This window comes from Hippoglossus stenolepis, chromosome 20 (genome assembly GCF_022539355.2).
Source record: "Hippoglossus stenolepis isolate QCI-W04-F060 chromosome 20, HSTE1.2, whole genome shotgun sequence".
Classification (NCBI taxonomy): Eukaryota; Metazoa; Chordata; class Actinopteri; order Pleuronectiformes; family Pleuronectidae; genus Hippoglossus; species Hippoglossus stenolepis.
The window spans coordinates 5,796,665-5,814,422 of record NC_061502.1 but is presented as its reverse complement, the minus strand read 5'-3'; the positions used below and the strand labels follow the sequence as shown (position 1 = coordinate 5,814,422).

At 41.6% G+C, this 17,758-nt stretch overlaps 1 protein-coding gene across 2 annotated transcripts; it reads right to left on the bottom strand.

The window, feature by feature from the left end:
• Positions 1 to 6,647: 6,647 nt before the first annotated feature.
• On the bottom strand, positions 6,648 to 17,341 carry gtf2a1 (general transcription factor IIA, 1). Of its 2 annotated transcripts, none has more exons than XM_035143833.2 (10): positions 17,097 to 17,341; positions 15,455 to 15,556; positions 14,367 to 14,592; positions 13,969 to 14,033; positions 12,773 to 12,848; positions 11,925 to 12,085; positions 11,082 to 11,183; positions 9,971 to 10,243; positions 9,183 to 9,272; positions 6,648 to 8,261 (listed from the first exon to the last, which is right to left on the bottom strand). In XM_035143833.2, the coding sequence occupies exons 1-10, from the start codon at positions 17,124 to 17,126 to the stop codon at positions 8,154 to 8,156; spliced, it is 1,233 nt and encodes a 410-aa protein (XP_034999724.1). In that variant the 5' UTR covers positions 17,127 to 17,341; the 3' UTR covers positions 6,648 to 8,153. The 2 variants fall into 2 exon arrangements, with proteins under 2 accessions (XP_034999724.1, XP_034999725.1); XM_035143834.2 differs by having other exon boundaries at positions 11,961 to 12,085; positions 17,097 to 17,340.
• Positions 17,342 to 17,758: the final 417 nt, after the last annotated feature.

Genomic DNA, 17,758 nt, shown 5'->3' with positions numbered 1-17,758 from the left:
TATTTGCCTACTGTTGTTTCTCTATGTTATTATGATTTCTTCATGTTATAAAATATTGTCAGTTTCACTCATTGCTCTAACCACTATTTGCACAGGTACCTCTTCATCTCCCAAGAGCAGGTGATCCAATTACGAAAGAAAACACGAGACCCATTTTAATTATTAGCCATTTTCTGCAAATTACACACAGGTATGATAATCACAAATATATACTGTTAAAGCCGTGTCTCTCCTTCGGAATGTCCTGGTTGTTTTTCTAGCATGAACGTGATATTTTTCCATCCTCCTGCGGAAACAACTGACTTATACAATCAGTGGAGATAGCTTTGCCTTTGCCGGGAGAGCCTAAAGCAAATACAGCTGAGACATATGTGAGCTGCCGCGCTGTGACTTGTGAGATATTGAGCTATTATGAGTTAAAGGACACCCTTTGACAATGGCAGCTTAACATCTGGTTAGCATTTCATCTGCTGGGTGACATTTTTTAAAGGAAATATACAGATGAACAGGGGGATTTCAGGAAAAAGGGATAATTTCAGACTTTTTTTTAAAGGTTTGCCTTCAAAGTCTTGACGATATTTGACCAGACTGCTGGACAGTTTGTTTCAGTATGGAAAATATAGCACAGCGCTACCAAATCTATACAACCCCACTGTATTCTCGAAGCATCCGTGAGTTTGAATCGGCCGTAACCTCAAAACTGGAAGGATTTCTACTTTTTAAGTTGAAAAAATTAAGAGTGGCATCTGCTCACTGTGTTCCAGACTCGACTCACGCTGCAAATTCCTACAGGACTAACAGGACATCAATTTCAGATGAATGTTTTCCACAGCTCTGTGTCCATCTCTTCCAGTCACCCATTAACAACAATCCAGTGTGGACTCTTCAAACGCTAAGCTGAAGCTTGATGTGCCTGGCTGAGTTTGTGAGGGCCTCCTCCCTTCCACTGCCAGTTAGCGTTAACTCACAGTTCATACTTGTTTTTTGTGTGCACGTCGAGGTTGATAAAAATCAAAGTCGCTGCAGGAATCGTGTGGGTGTCTGGGTAATGTGTACCCGTAGAACTCTTCAAATCTGCACCTCCACTTTCTGCACCGTTATTAAGTGTTTTCTCACTGAGATTTGTGAGTCGGTTTACAGCCCAGCCGGCAGACAGGGAAGGTCGAACGAAGCGATCGAGACGTGGACTGAATTTATTTTGACATTCTTCTGCTAGCTGGTTCTCAGGCCTGCCTGATCATTCCTCTCCCGGTATTTCAAATAAACTCATCTCTCTCCTGAGCCGGGCAGGACCCGACGATGCGGCTCACTAACACCAGATTAGGTTGCTAAAGTCAAATACAGTGGGAACAGAGTCCTGAGAAGAGGTGCACAAAGAACTCCAGGTTGCAGTCAGGAGAGTTAGAATAGCCTCAGTCACACGGAGCGGGTAAAAGTCCTCAAGTATCCGTCCAGCTCTTGCTCCTGGGAACATCAAATCCATGCTTTCATGATGTCATTCCTCACGTCATTCCATGGCCCAGTAGACGTGGACGTCCACTTGAATAATCACAGAAAACCCTTGAATGACAACTGAAGTGAATCATGAAGTTGGAGTGAGTGAAAACATTTGTCTCCGCGTTGTTTTGCAAGCAGTTTCACTCACCACAAAATATTAAGACTCTCAAATACCAAAAGACTAGGGCCCACACTTTGAAACATAATATTTGAATTTTTCGCTGATGTCAAAGACGATTGGTCAAGTTCATATCCAGCTTTCTGTTTTCCTGACGAGCCTGTTACGTATCATCAGAGCTATTCTGAGTCCTGAGACTTTAAGGCGTATGTATTACTTACCTCTTCTACAAAATTAGTGGGTATATGCAGGATTTTTATAAGCAGGTAAATAAAGACTATTGACTCCTTTCCCATTGCCAGCAGAGGAGTGTCTGTTTTACTTTCTCGGAGAGTAATGTTCAATGTCACAAACGTGCCGGAAACTGAGGAGCTCTCTCACCTCGCTATCTTGCCAGTGTTGCATCTTGCATGACACAAAGAAAATAGCGTTGTTGCATATTGTTAAAAGTGCAGCCTCAGCGTCTAGACTGCCAAAATAAAGACGAAGCAGCAGAAATTAGCGCGTTCATTCGGGTGTCACCTTTCCATCACTGCCTTTCAGAGCCCCTGACCTGTGAGTGAAAGCAGATTGTATCCAATCCCTTTGCAGACAAAGCCAGATATTTGCGTGTGTTAGTGGGTTTGTTGATAGGTGCGTCTTTAGACTGATGTCTTTTCAGATCACACTTAAGTTGGTATTTAAGTTCTCTCTGCCGTTGAATTTGGTTTCTTGCCGGTAGCAAGTGGTGCTGATGTTTGCTTGCCAAAAAGTCTGTCAATGTTGCTTTTACGAGATCACAGGTTAGAACGCCCCCACTGTGCAGCGCTGTTTCTTTCGGGCGGACTGGACACTATAGTTACTAATGAGACGGGGCCGCTTTGTCCTGGGTTAGCTGGTTAGCAAGCAAATTATAGTGATCGAAATAGAAGCAAAGCAAGACTTACCATGCATGTTGATTTCCACTGCTGGAGACAGATCTCGGCGAATAAAGGGATGAATTTTGATGCTGAAGTTGCAGCGTTAAACTACGAGATTGAAAAGAAAACAGCTGTTACTGCTCGGAGCTAAAAGTTCAAACCCTACTTACTTTCTCACCTGCTCAGTCGCTCACTGGGCAGAGACATTGATGCAAGAAAAAGCAGTGGAAGGAGGTTTCAAATGCAGTTTGACCTTGGGTGCTTTGGTTTAAGTATACTGAGTCCCAACTTGACTTTAATACAACATGCAGCATCACTTGGACTTTTTGACCTGTGACTTGAAATCACCTAAAGACAACATTCTCATAAGACCGTGAACAAATCCATCAATCTATACAATATCTAAACCTATTATCCTCTGAGGGGTGCATTGGGGGGTGTAGCCAATCCTAACTTACATTAGGCGAGAGGCGGGGTTCCCCCTGGACAGGTCGCCAGTGTATCACAGGGCCAACATACAGAACAAAGAACCATTCACACCTTTACGGATAATTTAGAATCTGAACATCGAATCGCATTTTTCTTGACAAGGGATAATCAGAAGCTTATTGTTTTTTTTATAGCAGACATTTTGACTTTCTCCGTAAATAATATTATAACGCGATAGTTATAATAAGAGTCATTATTTACACCTATGCTTTACCTGCTGTATTATGATAAAATATTTCTTCTGACAAAGTCTTGTCATGTTTCAGGAGCTGGAACAAAAGGTGTCTAATAAAAACCTCTCTATATAAGAGACTCCAGGACCAAGACTTGAATTAAAGGACCGTGTCCCACCCCAGCTCTGCCTTTTGGAAACACTAGATTCACTATGGGACACTATAAAAGACATGAGGCAGTGGAGAAAAAGCAGCAAAGGAGGAATCTCCATTAGAAATGGATAGAGGCTTTTTGTCTCAGAGAGCTTCAGATTTTCTGAGACAGCAGTAAACTCAACATGCCACGGCCCACAGGGCCGGCTACTACATCGCACTAAAGCCAACAAACTCTATTTCACCATGCGGCTGATTGGCAGTCATCGTCAGTTAGCTGGTAAATCAGAGAAAGCTAGAGGGTTTAAGCTAGACATCTCCTGGGCCTCATTAGAAGTCTCATTCCCCAGCAGCTCAGACTCTCATGTCTGAGTGCCCAAGAGAAGCATGAGGGCCCACTTCATCAGAGGCAGCCAGGGATGCATTCTTTCTCCACTAGGTCTGTTCAGGGCTGAATAAGTCTTTGTGAAGTGTGATACACTGTAGAAGTGACAGCCTGCCTCAAATCCATTTACAATCAAGGGCAGAAATCTCCATGTATTTTACGGATTCGGCTCTAATCCCAGACAGAACTTTTATCTCATAATTACTCTCAAGGAAATACAGAGGGATTTTATCAGTTTGGGTAGGAATTAGAGGAACGGCAGGGAAAACGCCCCTACTGTGTAAACACTGACCGCCATTCAGGTGCTGGATGACGCAGCTAGACAAGTGGAGCTGATGACTGGGGCTGGGGTGAATTTCTGGGTTTCACTCACATATCAAGTCAGAAGATGTAAGCACGTGATGAGCTCAAGTAAGCCTGGAGACAATCCCAGGTAATATTGGGCGAGATGTGTCACCAGTATATCACAGGGCCAACATACAGGGACAAACAACCAATCACACTCACACCTACAGACAATTTAGAGTCTCCAATTAACCACATTTCTTTGGACTTTGGGTGGAAGCTGACATACCCGGAGAAAACCCACACAGACTCAGGGAGGCGATGCAAACTCCACACAGAAAGGCCCCAGCCAGGCCAAGATTCAAACCGGGATCAGTGCAAACCCCTGAATCACCGTGCCACGCTGCAAGTAAGCAGAGAAGTGAATAGTAAACACAGGAGATACAGAAATGGTTCAAATAGATAAAAGTAATGGATAGGGGTTAAAACAGTTAGCAAAGAGTAGTTGAAATTGTTTGGTAAATGTAAATTACAAAAAGGATTAGTTGTAAAAGCTTAAGATGATTTATAATGGTAGAAATTGTTAATTTGAGCAAACCGACCCAAATAGTTAATTGTGTGAAAAAAATGTTGTTACAATATCCACTGACTGCCAACACCAAGTGTTAAATAACTCCCTGATTAAAATCAGTTCAAGAGAACAGATTTGGAACATGAGTAATGGTGATGAATGGGGACTAGCTCCTCTGATAGAGCTATGGGTACAGTGGCACGTACCACTTGGTAGTGGAAGAAGTATTGTATCAAGACCTTAAGTTTAAGTACTAATTTCAGACTAAAAATACCCATCTATAAGTAAAAGTCCTGCATTCAAAACCTTACTTAAGTAAAAGTATGTTTTATCAACAAAATGTACTTAAAATATGAAAAGTAAAAGTTCTTATAGTAAAATGTTTTACTATGATGTTTTGACTGCATTAAAGGTCCAATGTAAGATTTAGGTTAAAGTGGTCCATTAACAGACATGGAATCTAAAATAATCCTATAATGTTTTTTTTCATTCATGAATAATCACCTGCATTACAAAGTGTTGTGTTTACGTTACCCAAGAATGAGCCCCATATTTACATCAGGAGCTGGTCCTCTTCTATACGAAGGCTGCCATGTTTCTACAGTGGCCCAAAAGGGCCAAACCAAACACAGACTCGGGAGACGGCCTTTTGAGTGTCTGCGATACCTTAAAGGCATAGTTCACCCAAAAATGAAAGTTCATTCATTATCTACTCACCACTATGCCGATGGAGGGGAGGGTGAAGTGTTTGAGTCCACAAAACATTGTTGGAGTTTCAGGGGTAAACAGTGTTGCAGCCAAATCCAATACAATTGAAGTAAATGGTGACAAGAACGACAGAAAACAAACAAAAATAACACCATACTGCTCCTGTGGTGTCATCCAAGTGTCCGTAAGGGGAGGGCGAAGTGAAAGGTTCTCAGCTGCAATATGCAACTTGACCACTAGATGTCACTAAATTCTTGACATCGAATCTTTAATGTGTATGATGCATTTTACTGCTGTAGATGTTTGAGGTTGAGCTCATTTAAACTACTTAACACATTGTTGGGCACTTTAATCTACGGCAGTGCATTATAAGATCATAGCCTGTGAGAACTATGCACTTGACCTCTGAAAACTTTTCTTAAGCTCAGGAAAACGGCTGTTTTTCATATTTGTGATGATACATTTTCCAGCTAATGCAAGAGGCTTTTAAATAGTTGATATAGAATGTTATCAACGCATTGAGTTAATTACATTCAACATCAACACATCTGGAGATACTGTCGTCTGAATAGTAACTAAAGCTGACAGACAAATGCTAAAAAACAAGCACTGTAGTTCACCAACATCGTGGCCTTAGCTTTGAATAAAAGAGGCCAACTCTGATTCACTGACCTGATTAAACTTAGGGTTGAAATATGCAGGAGAGACACTTACTTTCCTTTGCCAAACACAACTTTATGAATTCAAAGCAAAACCATCTGAGATTAAAAAAATTTAACGGATAATATTAACAATACATTTCCTTAATAATCACAAAATGGCAGCTGATTTACTTTTAATAAGACATTCGTTTCATAAACTCATCTATCATTTATGAATACCTGAAGTGAAATAAAGTTCAGTCAGCAGACACAACATCCAACAATATGGCGATTAACATCAAATGAATAATTATGAGCTACTCTGACTTTTTTTTTTAATTAATAAGAAGCGAGGAGAGCTGCTGGATGCTGTGCTCTGGAAACTCAGGATCTCTTGGGATGATGTTTCTTCAAACAGCGCTCTACTTGAAATGTGTGGGAAACCTCTGCCACATTCTTATTTGTTATTTGCAGATGGTAATGGGCTATTAAAGTCGGTTTGAGTCTTTTTTTGGCCACTTATTTATGGTCCACAAAACAAAATAGATGCAATTAGGTTTGTCAGTGGGAAAAAATAAAAGAAAGTCTACTCCAATTAAGCCCAATTTGTCAAAAATGTACAAAAATCTCATTATATTCAAATTTCAGTTCTACATCATTTACCTCTTCAGTGTTTCCTTCGTAACAATGTGGTTTCTTTAGAATCCAACGACCAAATCCACACAATAATCAAAAAACACATACTTTATTTCAAATTGCTGCAACAGGGGCACTAAAAACAAACTGCAGAGAAACACACAGGCCCCGCGTTAAACTGACTTTGATAGAAAATATTCTCATTTTAAAAATCATGAATAAAATGAAAGCACAGGAGAACATATGGTGGACGAAGAAATTTGGAACACAGCGTCGCGTAACAGAAAAAAAAAAGGAACACTTATTAGATTATAAGAGCACAGTTTGGTGCGGCTTTCCAACCTTTTTCAAAAAATAGAACATTTCATGAACCTTCAGGAATAAATAGAGAAAAACACAACAGGACCACCCCCTGCCCCACCAGAAACAACAGGTAGGCAAAAGAATTGGGATTATGGGGTGTGCAAGAAAAAACACATTTCCAGAGAAAAGCGGTGACAACGCACACAAATCTTCATACACACATGAACACTCAACACATGCCTGTGCTGATGCTCACCATCTCTCACGCTCTCACACGGACAACTGGACAGAACAGAGCACGCTGTGGTTATTGATTAACTCGACTGATTTCACTACACATTGATAAACTGACAGTGCAAATCTTCAGACGGCTGCAGATAACTAAAATAAGAGCAGAGAAGATACACCAAGGGGACAAACTCTTTTTGTACAATTCTTAAATGAACTTGGTGCCTGATCTTTTCTTTGTTTTACGTTTTGAGATAAAGATGGAATGAAGCTCCAGAGAGGCAGACAAAGAAAAAAAAACTTTTGGGGGATTCTGCGCTCCCTAAGATTTTTAAAAATGCCTTCACGCAACTATTAAGTTACTTGGAGATTAATGATATTTCATTGTCTGAACACTTCATTGAACATAGTTTTAAAAAAAATGTTTAAAACAATAACATGTGGTTAAAGTACATAAAAACACTCTGGAGCACCATTTTCATAACATGAATTGTGACAGAATTGAAAGAACAAAAGATTTTCGAAGCCAAAAGGTTGATTCTGGCCGTTCTAAAGGCAGCGATCTTGACTGGTGGCACTAAGTTTGGACTTAAAAGTAGACACGAGTCAATCCAGTCAACCGACTACAGTGCATTATGAAGGTGATTCTCATCTACGGGGTGATAATGAATGACCTCTGACCTTCTGCGACAGGGCAGGCCACGTCACCCTGGTCCACTACACCTGTACGTTGTGAAATGCTTGCTTTCCAAAGTTATGTGAATTCTCTCAGCAAAAAGGTAGAGAAGCCTGGAAGAGGAAGAAAAAAATGGAGAAACCACGCTCTGCTCACAGGCTTTTCCTTCCCCTGTAGGTTTCTCATACGGCGAAGCTTGTCGAGTGTTTTTTGACAACACCCATTCTTTTTTACAGTACCCTCACAGTCCTTTGGGTTTGTCAGAGTTCTCAAAGACTCAGACGAAGTTTCCTGAAATGAATCCAGTCACAGGATATGGAAGGATACTGTGTCTGTTAACTGGATAGCAGGAGTTACAGAGTTCCTGCTCCTGTAGCTTTGTTTTTCTACTTCACCATTCAGCATCCCCAATGGCTTTGGAGAAGACATAGTCTTTCCCGTTCAGATTCATGATCCCATCCTTCAGGTGGAATTTCCATTTGTTCTTACTTCTGTGAATCTGGGGAGCAGAGGTTAAAGGCATTAATGTCGTGGGCGTCGAGGACAGATGGACACTGTTTCAGTTTAAAGTGGACACAGGCTGTAATGTCTTTAGCCCATGGGCACAGCGGGTGACAAGTGCAACGCGCAAAGAAAAGATCGCATTTCAAACAGCAGACTGACTTAATTAAAGGTTCAGTGTGTAGAATGTAGGGACATCTAGTGGTGAAGTTGCATGTTGCAGTTGAATACCCCTCACCTCACCCTCCAAACATGAGAGAGAACCTGTGGTAGCCTTCAGTTGTCATAAAAATTCAAAAAGTGTTTAGTTTGTCCAGTTTAGACTACTGAAAAAAACATGGCGGCGTCCGTAGAGAGGACGTGCTCCTGATGTAAATATAAAGTATTTAGATATAAAGGGCTCATTCTGGGGTAAAGAAAACAACAATTCGTACAATTTAGATGATTACACACTGGTGAAAACATGACCAGGATTTTTCATATACAATTTTTTGCCAATAGATCCCTTTCACCTAAAATCGTACGGACTGTGTTTTAGGGACTCAGGACAGTAAATAAGGCAGAAAAAAGGTTGACACAGCCTTTTTGAAGACATTATAATATAGGCAACACATCCTAACTTCTCTTACAACCCTATCTGACAATGTTTTATTAAGCTTAAATTGATGATTTAAGTGTTTTTTGTGCCATAAACCTACACTGATCATAACTTTTATTTTATATTTTCAGTTGTTTCCCAAGCTGTCATCAAGTAGAAAAATATTAAAACAAAGAATTTCTATCTTCATGTCGTTAGGACACAATACACGGATATACCATGAGAAGGCATTTAGAAACAATGCATCTCTGTAAATCTATACACACACAGGCTGGCGGGGTTATATAGTGTCGTTATACAATAGAATAGATCATTTCTTACCTTGTCATATTGGCACACAACTACATTCTCTGTATCAAACAATTCCTGGTCCTCCTCATCACTGACATCATCCTCACTGTTCAGTGGCTCCTGACAAATAAACAAAACCAACAAGTTGAACAATGTTTTTTGTCCTACAGAAGGTGGACACGACTTTAAAAGGGCATCTGGTCCTTTGCACATCAAAACAATGACTCTTTTGAAAGTAAAAGTGAAAGATCCATATTTATTCTAATCTGATAAAATGATAATATCATGAAATGACCTTATTTAACAAATGAGCACAAAATGTAATATTGACCAGTTTACCTTTTGTCAAACTGCATGCATGTTGCGGGATAATGAAAAGCTAAAACTGAAACTACCGATGTAATGGAGAGTGCTGCCTTCCTGCTAAGTATGGTAAAACTTTATGGATTTTTTTTGACAGTCCCATTGACACCGCAGGGTTTCTCCCAGTTCTGCTGATGCCCAGTCCAACTATGACAGACGCGTCAATGTGTTTGTGTGAGAAAGAGAAAACAGACAGACGTTGTGCACACATCTCCACTATAAAGCAACGCAAAACACCAAGTCAGGGATGTGTTACATTATTTAGGTTTTTAAAATGTGTTAATCATTGTAAAACTGGAGGGATAAATTAAACAATAGCGAGCTGCCACAGTCAAAATACAAAATACTTTTAACTATTTCAGCAAAACCTCACCACTAAAGATTTAAGCAGCCATTAAAAAAAAATAGTATAAAATATGACTTGTTTTTTTATAAAGATTTCCTCTTGTGCCCACCTCCTCAACCTGTCCGTCCTCTCCTCCATCCTTTTCCTTCTCCTCCTCTTCATCTTCATCATACTCCTCCTCCTCGTCTTCATCCTCCTCTGATGAGGTGTCTCCGGCTCCGTCCACCTGCAGCATCATGGGAGGCTGTGCCTGGGGCTGAGCCTGGGCCTGCTGCTGGGCCTGCTGCTGGGGTTGGGCCTGTGGTGCAGCTGCACCCTGGACCTGCTGAACCTGAACTGCTGCCTGACCGGGCTGCTGTACCATAGGTGTTGCCTGCATCACCTGACGGGAAAGAGGGGATGGAGAAAGAAAACTGTCAATATGATTGTCGTATATTCTGTAAAAAAACACAAATTTACAGCAGGTTTCCTGTGCGTTTTTTAACAAGCTTAATCATACTTTAGAATTAGAATACACTTCTATATTTCCATCAATAAAATGACAAGATTAAAAGTTTACAACGCTGAAAAACATGGTGAAAAAGCGGCACAGTGTATTACAGGGCTGTGCAAACATATAGATACAAATGATTTTCACAATAATATTTTCCATGAAAGTGGTGGATAGCAGTGAAGGGGCACAATATGCACTGTGAGGTTTATGGCAAGTACATTATATTTCAGTTTGTTCAGTTACACTACGCAACGCAAATATTTTCCCTAAAGCACTAAAAAAAAGAAAACTTGTCCGTAGATGAGGTTTTGTCCTTATTTTCTATAAAATTTGAAACTGTAATGCTATAAAAAGAACGCCTCGACCATGATTTTCCCTTAAGACGGGCTAAATGTTTCCGAAATGACACTCTGCGCTGTGTGTGGGGAGGTTGGAGAGTTCGTCAGCTTGAAATAGCGCCTTGTATGGCTGAGCGGGGGGTTTTGCACAATTTGTTCTGAGTTTTGCTAAAACATGAAGTACATATTAGACTATTAAGTTGTATTTTAACAATATGCATTATTTTGTATCGTATCACAATATATATATATATCTCGTCACCATGTATTGTGATACATATTGTATTGTGAGCTCGCTTGCCAATACACAGACCTAGTGTATTAGAGAGAAACAAATGATACTCAATACTCCAGATAAGAGCAGTAAAAGGAAAAGGAGAGGTGCTTACCTGTGTGTTGCCTTGGACTTTGTTTGAAGCCAACACAATCTGCTGAGGCTGGATGATGACTCCTGTTTGCTGGGGCATTCCTCCCTGCAGAGGAGCCAGGACCTGGATTCAAAGTTCATGAGAGGAGTCCACATTTTATAGAAGCTTTTACATCGACATTCATAAATAAAATGCAAGCAATGCCCAATTCCAATTGGTGTGTTTGGCACAATTTTCAATTAGTAGCACTAGTTGAAGAAAAGCACAGTAGTAATTGATGTATTCAACTTAATTGAGCCATTTCTGGTGTAATGGAGTAACGTACAATAGGGTACTTCAGAGAAAAGACGTGAGCCGACTGATTTCCCAGAATTATTTCATATTTTTCTTGGCATTTCTTTGACCATATTTCCACATTTCTCCTACTGCTTGATTGCCAGAGGAGCCACAGCTATGCAACTGCTGGCTTCATCTAACCTCATGTGTCATGGACAGAGTTATGGACTGATTAGACGCAGAATGACAATTATTATACACTGATCAGCATTAAAAGATGTAACTTCTTTTAATGTTGTGGCGGATGGTGTATTTTTTTGGACTAAGATGAGCCATGAAGCCATGGAAAATGACCGAGACTACAAAATCACATCAGAATAAACTCTTTCAAAACAGGCCACAGACATACATGGATCAGCCACAACTTTCAAAACCAGTCGCTCGTAATGCTGTGGCTGATCTAAGTATACTTTAAGTTGACAGTAGCTATCTGAAAACCACAGACAAACGTGGTACATGCAGTTGTGTGGCACTTCCAGCAAGCAAAGTAAACTTAAAGTTCAGTTTTAAGGCTTTCACTCCTTTTACCACAGCTAGATGTCCATCCTTGTGTGATAGGACTACCTGTTGTATGACCGGTGCCTGCACACCACCAGGCTGCATCTGCTGCTGCAGGAGGATCTGCTGCTGGGGTTGCTGGATGAGGTACTGAGCCCCATTGGGAGCACGGACAACCTGCAGGATCTGACCTAAGAGACATCGAAACACGGATGGATTAAACATGGCTCATAACTAGTCTTTCAAACCATCTTGGACCTTGCGTGGCCAATGTTCACATAGCTTCAACTATTTGGGATGTCTCTACATCATGACATTCACGTATATTTGAAAAATACCCTTTAATACCCCCCCCGACAGGAATGAGTGGGAATCTGAAAAGTGGCGCTCAGTGAAGATCAACGTTGAAACTAACCCACCACATTATCTACAAATCAGAGACATCCCACATCCTCTCCTGCCCCTCAGCTGTCTCTCTCACAAACACACACCATTTGAAACGCTGGCTGAGAAAGCGGCCTCTGCCCACAGCAGCACCACTTCGCCCCACGCACACGGTTTAGCCCCAGCTGTCTCTGCGTCGACTGCCTATGCTGGCAGTTCAAATGGCTCGGGGCGACCGTGGTCTTGGTCTTCAGAAACCCCAGGGGCAAGAAGCCTCGACTTCATATCTTATTTCTGTCGCAAAACTGTGTGTGCTGCTACTGGAGCCCTAGAGATACTAGACTTGATAACTTAGCTAGCTTAGCAAGGTAATTGGTATGTTTTGTGTGTGTGTTTACCATGTGTGTGGGACAGAAAGAGATGGGAGCGTTTTGTTATGGGGAAAACCCTGACACACAACATGATGAGCAGAAATGCCAGTGTGAGCGTTTTACCTTGGCTGGTGATGAGCTGTTGGTATGGGGTGACCCCTGTAGGCAAAGCAAGCGTTGCTGCGGTAGCTGCTGCACTCTAGTGGAGAATAAGAGAATACGCATGCAGGCAGTGAGGAACACGTAGACACACGTACATACACGAACACACACGCAGAGATACAGATTCACGCAGCATTTGGTCCTGAGGCTAAATAATATACATAACTATGGCCTACAGGTTTGGATTCATCAATGTGGCAATTAAGACTGTTTAAGTTGTATGGTTGTCGAGGTGTAAATGCTCTATAGATGTATGAAAAACACACAGGAGGTATTTACCTTAACGCTTCTCTAAAGAACTGTAAACATCAATTAAATACAGCGCAACCACTTCACAATTCCACTATTCATGTTGCCTTGGCTGATGTGATAAAAGCAACATTTACATTTTTATGTTCATTCATTTTATCTTCATGGTTTGATAGTGAGCGTTTAAAATTATGAAAAAAGAGCTGAAAGTGTTTGTTTCAGAATTGAGAGAGAACAAAATGAGTAAGAGCACAGATGGTAGACTTGACATTAACAGATGGTTTGCTGAACCATCTGTTAACCATCATGGAAGGAAAGGGTTGACATACCATTGTGTTTAAAGGTTTGTTTGTCACAGACACAACAGGAGTGTGTAAGAGGATGTATTACTGTTGGCTTTATCTCAACTGTAATCCCAGGTACTTAGCAACTCTAAAGGTCCTTCCACTGCTTTTGACTTCTCTGTTACTACACCAGTCATTCTGCTCTGAAGAAAAGACGCATTGAGATCCTTTAACTTCTTCTTCTTCTTGGTAGGCTATTCAGTAACTGAGTGAGAATGTTTTTCATAATTTTGAATTACGGTGTTAGTAGTTTTTTTTTTTAGAAGACAACATAAGACTGTAATTTGGTGCCTTTTTACAGCAACAAAGCAAGTTTGTGTGCAGGTGGATCAGCTAGACTTGTTCCAAATGCTGCACGTTTGCTCACTGCTGATCAAAAACAGCTACCTCCAACTTGTCTATAGTATGGTCTTTGGTTTACTTCTCCTGTTACATTAGTTTTTACACTACTCTGTCACACTTTGTTGGGATGTACAGTAATTACTCTCACAGTTTTTCTTGTGTGTGTTAAGCCCAAAGCTGTCATTTATTATTTATCTACTTTATCTAGCATTATCTACTTACCATCCCTGTTGCACTCATATGCTGCAGAATCTTGGGATCCTGAACAATGACTTGCTGCTGGGGAGCTGTGAAGACAAACACATTTCACTTAAACCATAACACACATCCAAAAATGTATAATAATATCTACAGAACAAATGCATTTTAAAAAGCAAGAGATATTAACAAAATCTGTAAATATTTGGTTGAACCCCTACTGTCTCTTAAAATCTAAGGTATTCATGATAAGTTCAGTTATGAAGTATCAAATTCTGTCAAAGGGGTTTACTTGTGAAAGGTGGATAAATAATGTAAAGCTGTATATGACCTTCACATTGCTGTGTTTACAATGTGCAGAAATGACACGGGCAGAGGTTGTTTGTATTTAAACATGAGTGGTGGTGCCGGTGCGGACCCACCTTGCTGCTGCTGGGGCGGCAGGATGACTTGCTGGGTCTGTGCAGTCTGCGTCACATGCTGGACGTGCTGCACCTGTTGGACGTGCTGAACCTGATGATGCTGCTGTTGCTGCTGCTGCTGCTGTTGCTGCTGCTGCAGCTGCAGCTGCGCGGCCTGTAAGGCTGCCTGCTCCTCGGTATGGAAGCCCTCCACTGCCTTGGACTGCAACAGTTTGTTCTCCCATAGCTGAAGCATGGAGCAGAAGGTCATCACTTGTCAAGAAGCTGTCTTTTAACCCAGTGTTGTGAAAACAAGGTAATGAATTTTGTGAAAATGAGCAGTAAGTTGTTGCTGTAGATTTTTCTGAACTGGTTGAATATCATTCATCAAACCCAATCTTCCCAACTGTAAATAACTTTGCGATGCCAAGTAAAAATAAAAACAAAACATCAAGGTTACTCCTAAATACACATAATAATAACTTAATCTATAGAGCACTTTCACATCATTTGTGTTTGCTAAAACCAAATGTGGATTTTATCCAGTATGAGTTCACAGATGTGTCCGATGTAATAGTGTTTGAGTGTCTGTGGACGAGAATGAGCCAGAGAGAGCGGAATCAGGATGGGATGAATGAATAAAAGGAACAATTTTAGCCATTTAAGAAAATTATAAATCACTGTGTGGTGATATAGCGGCGGTGACCACAAACAAATCAATGTATGGTCACTGACAAGCATACAACTAGATATGATTTAATATAAAGCTTTAGAGGGACAGGGGACGTCCACAGAGTGAGCAGTGCTTCACATGAGGCCCAAGACCAATTGACTTCCGCACAGTGAGGAGAATGTGGCCACATGCGTCTAGACCACATGTGAATGTGGTTTGAGTGATCGGATCTCAGGACGCATTTGGGTACGTTCAGGCCTGTGCTTGGCTCTGAACACTTGTTTATACCAGATCTGAACGGCCCTGTAGCTATTTACGTCGTGGCGAAGCTCGACACCACACTCTGATTTTGACACACCTCTGCACGAGCGACATTTCTTCTGTAGTGGTTGTACGCAGGAACAATGACGCGTGATGAGTGATGAGTGACAGTTACCGTTTTCAGCTCCAGAAGAACTTGCTCGTCCACTCCCTCGTCCAGGAACAGCTCTCGCACCTCGTTGATCACATCCTCAATCACAGACTTGTATAATTTAGGCTTAGAGGAACAGGAGAGAAAACAGTCGTTACCACATTGTCAATGCATGTGTGAGCCATGTTTAACAATAGGGAGCATCTTTAACGTGGATATTATGGTGTCTGATGTAAAACAAAATTGAAACATTTCACCCCCCAAAAAAACCATGCCAGCACATGACAGCTGTCACAATACATCCACAATAATATTTTGAATAAATGGTGCAACTCTAAAACTTGTCCACTGTAATACAATCCCTGGGATTTATCTTCAGCCCGAGGTGTGTTCCTGTAGTAATCCATATGAACCAGATGTATGTGGGGATACAGCGAGATACGAGGGGGCCTACAACCACAAATATACAACATTTAAAAGGCCCACGTCAGTCTTGGTTCAGCACCAGCACAAAGCGGCACAGTGTAAAAAGCTAAGCGGGCCACCACGCTGCGTTCCCCGCACCGCAGTGTGTGTGTGTCCCGGTGTCCGCAGCACGGCCCTCGGTCTCTGCCTCCCTCCCTCTCCCTCGGCCCCGGCTGTTCTCCACTATTTAAGGCCCGGTCTGGTGTTTATATGTGGAAGCCGGTGACGTAGCGTCGCGGAGCGCCTTCCCATCCCGGGCAGTCTATATTAGAGAGCCAAGATGGCCGTATAAAACCAGGCGGCGGAAAGGAGGAGGGCCAGAGCCGGAGAGAACGGGAGACGAGGAAGCCATTTTACGGAGCGGCGAGGCAGCGCGCTCGTTCTGTGACCGAGTCATGTGGAGGAGATCCTCGGGGTTTTATCTCATGGTGCTCGGCTCTGGTTAAAGCAGGGTGGCCTTGTCGCCAGGAGCGGGATAATATCGGACATGAGACGGGTAAAAGTGGAGGTTTTGGGCGGCTAGCCTCTGCCTTCTGGGCGTGGAATGGTGGACAATGAACTGACGACTTTCGACTAAAGGACATTTTTTTTAATTTTTTTTTGGTCTCCCAAACACAAGCTTCATTCATTCATTCGCGGTGGATGATGACAAGGTGCTTTGCGTACATGTTGTATTTTAAAAGAATTATGCACAGTTTAACCAGCCTAGCTCACATCTACAAGCCGTCCTGTCGCCACCCGTGCTCCTCGTCGACACGAGTCCCGACCAAGTGAAGTAACAGCACAAACAGTAAATAACCTGAAGCCCCATGTTTACTCTGAACGCTAATTCAAACAACTCCTGAGTAATCGAGCCTGACAAACAGCACTAACGGAACTTAAAAAATAAAATATGACTTATAATCCACCATTTCCCCCCACGTTCTGTTTTACAGAAAAGAAACGCTATATCTCTTCTTTTTTTTTTTTTTGCGTTACTAGCCTCTACTAGCTTGTTTTAATCTGAAAAGCTGTCTCTAAAAACTGATTAAAATGGCCGAATGACTGCACGTTAAGTCTTTGGTTTTATTTGGCGCCACGGTGAAGTGTTTGGTTAAAGCAGATTTCAGTTTTATACATAAACAGCAGTTGGTGGACGGCTGCTCCGTTAACTTTACCCCGTTTTTCCCCCCGCTGACAATCCTGAGAGATTGATCCTTACCACTGGGTTCGAGTTAGCCGAGCTCGCCATTATACGCGTAGTGTAAAGACCACACGGAGCTTGGCGAGATTTAGAGCCAAAAATGATCAAAAACGAGTTAAAACAACTGGGAGCGGAGTTTTCAAACAGCCGGCATCACTTTTGTAAATAACACACAGTTTTCTCGGTCTTATTTACAGTCCCGGGCTGCGACTCCCCAGCCGTCCTCCTTCCGTCGAGGTCCCGCTTTATATACTGAGCGATGGAGCTGCGAGTGCGCGAGACATAGGGCAGGGTCACACCGCAAGTACCGCGAGGCTTCCTGCGCGAGCGGGGACTGAGCAGCGCGAGGCAGGCTGGGTAATGGCGTTTAAATCCGGAAAGCCGCAAATAGCGATGCACATATGAGTTAGTTATTAGCAATTAATTATTCAAATTAATTTGTAATATTTATTTATATAAATAACAATAATAAGAGCACATTATTATTATTGTTGTGTTATTATTATTTTTTACTTATTATACCGAAATAGTTTTCTTTACATTTTTTGTACATGTTATACAATTTAGAGCACAGGTAAACAACATATGTAAAGATATATAGGAAGCTGGTTCAGTATAATATCATTATTAATTAATGTCTTATGGAAAAGGGGTGAGATTAAATAACTGTGTACTTCCTC

Bases quoted from the DNA above. Each gene is read 5' to 3' on its own strand.
- gtf2a1 (XM_035143833.2), bottom strand. From the start codon at position 17,126: ATGGCGAGCTCGGCTAACTCGAACCCAGTG. The intron at 14,593-15,454 runs GTAACTGTCACT...TCCATGCTTCAG, and splicing joins TTCTTCTGGAGCTGAAAACG to CTATGGGAGAACAAACTGTT. The intron at 12,849-13,968 runs GTAAGTAGATAA...ATTCTCCACTAG, and splicing joins ATATGAGTGCAACAGGGATG to AGTGCAGCAGCTACCGCAGC.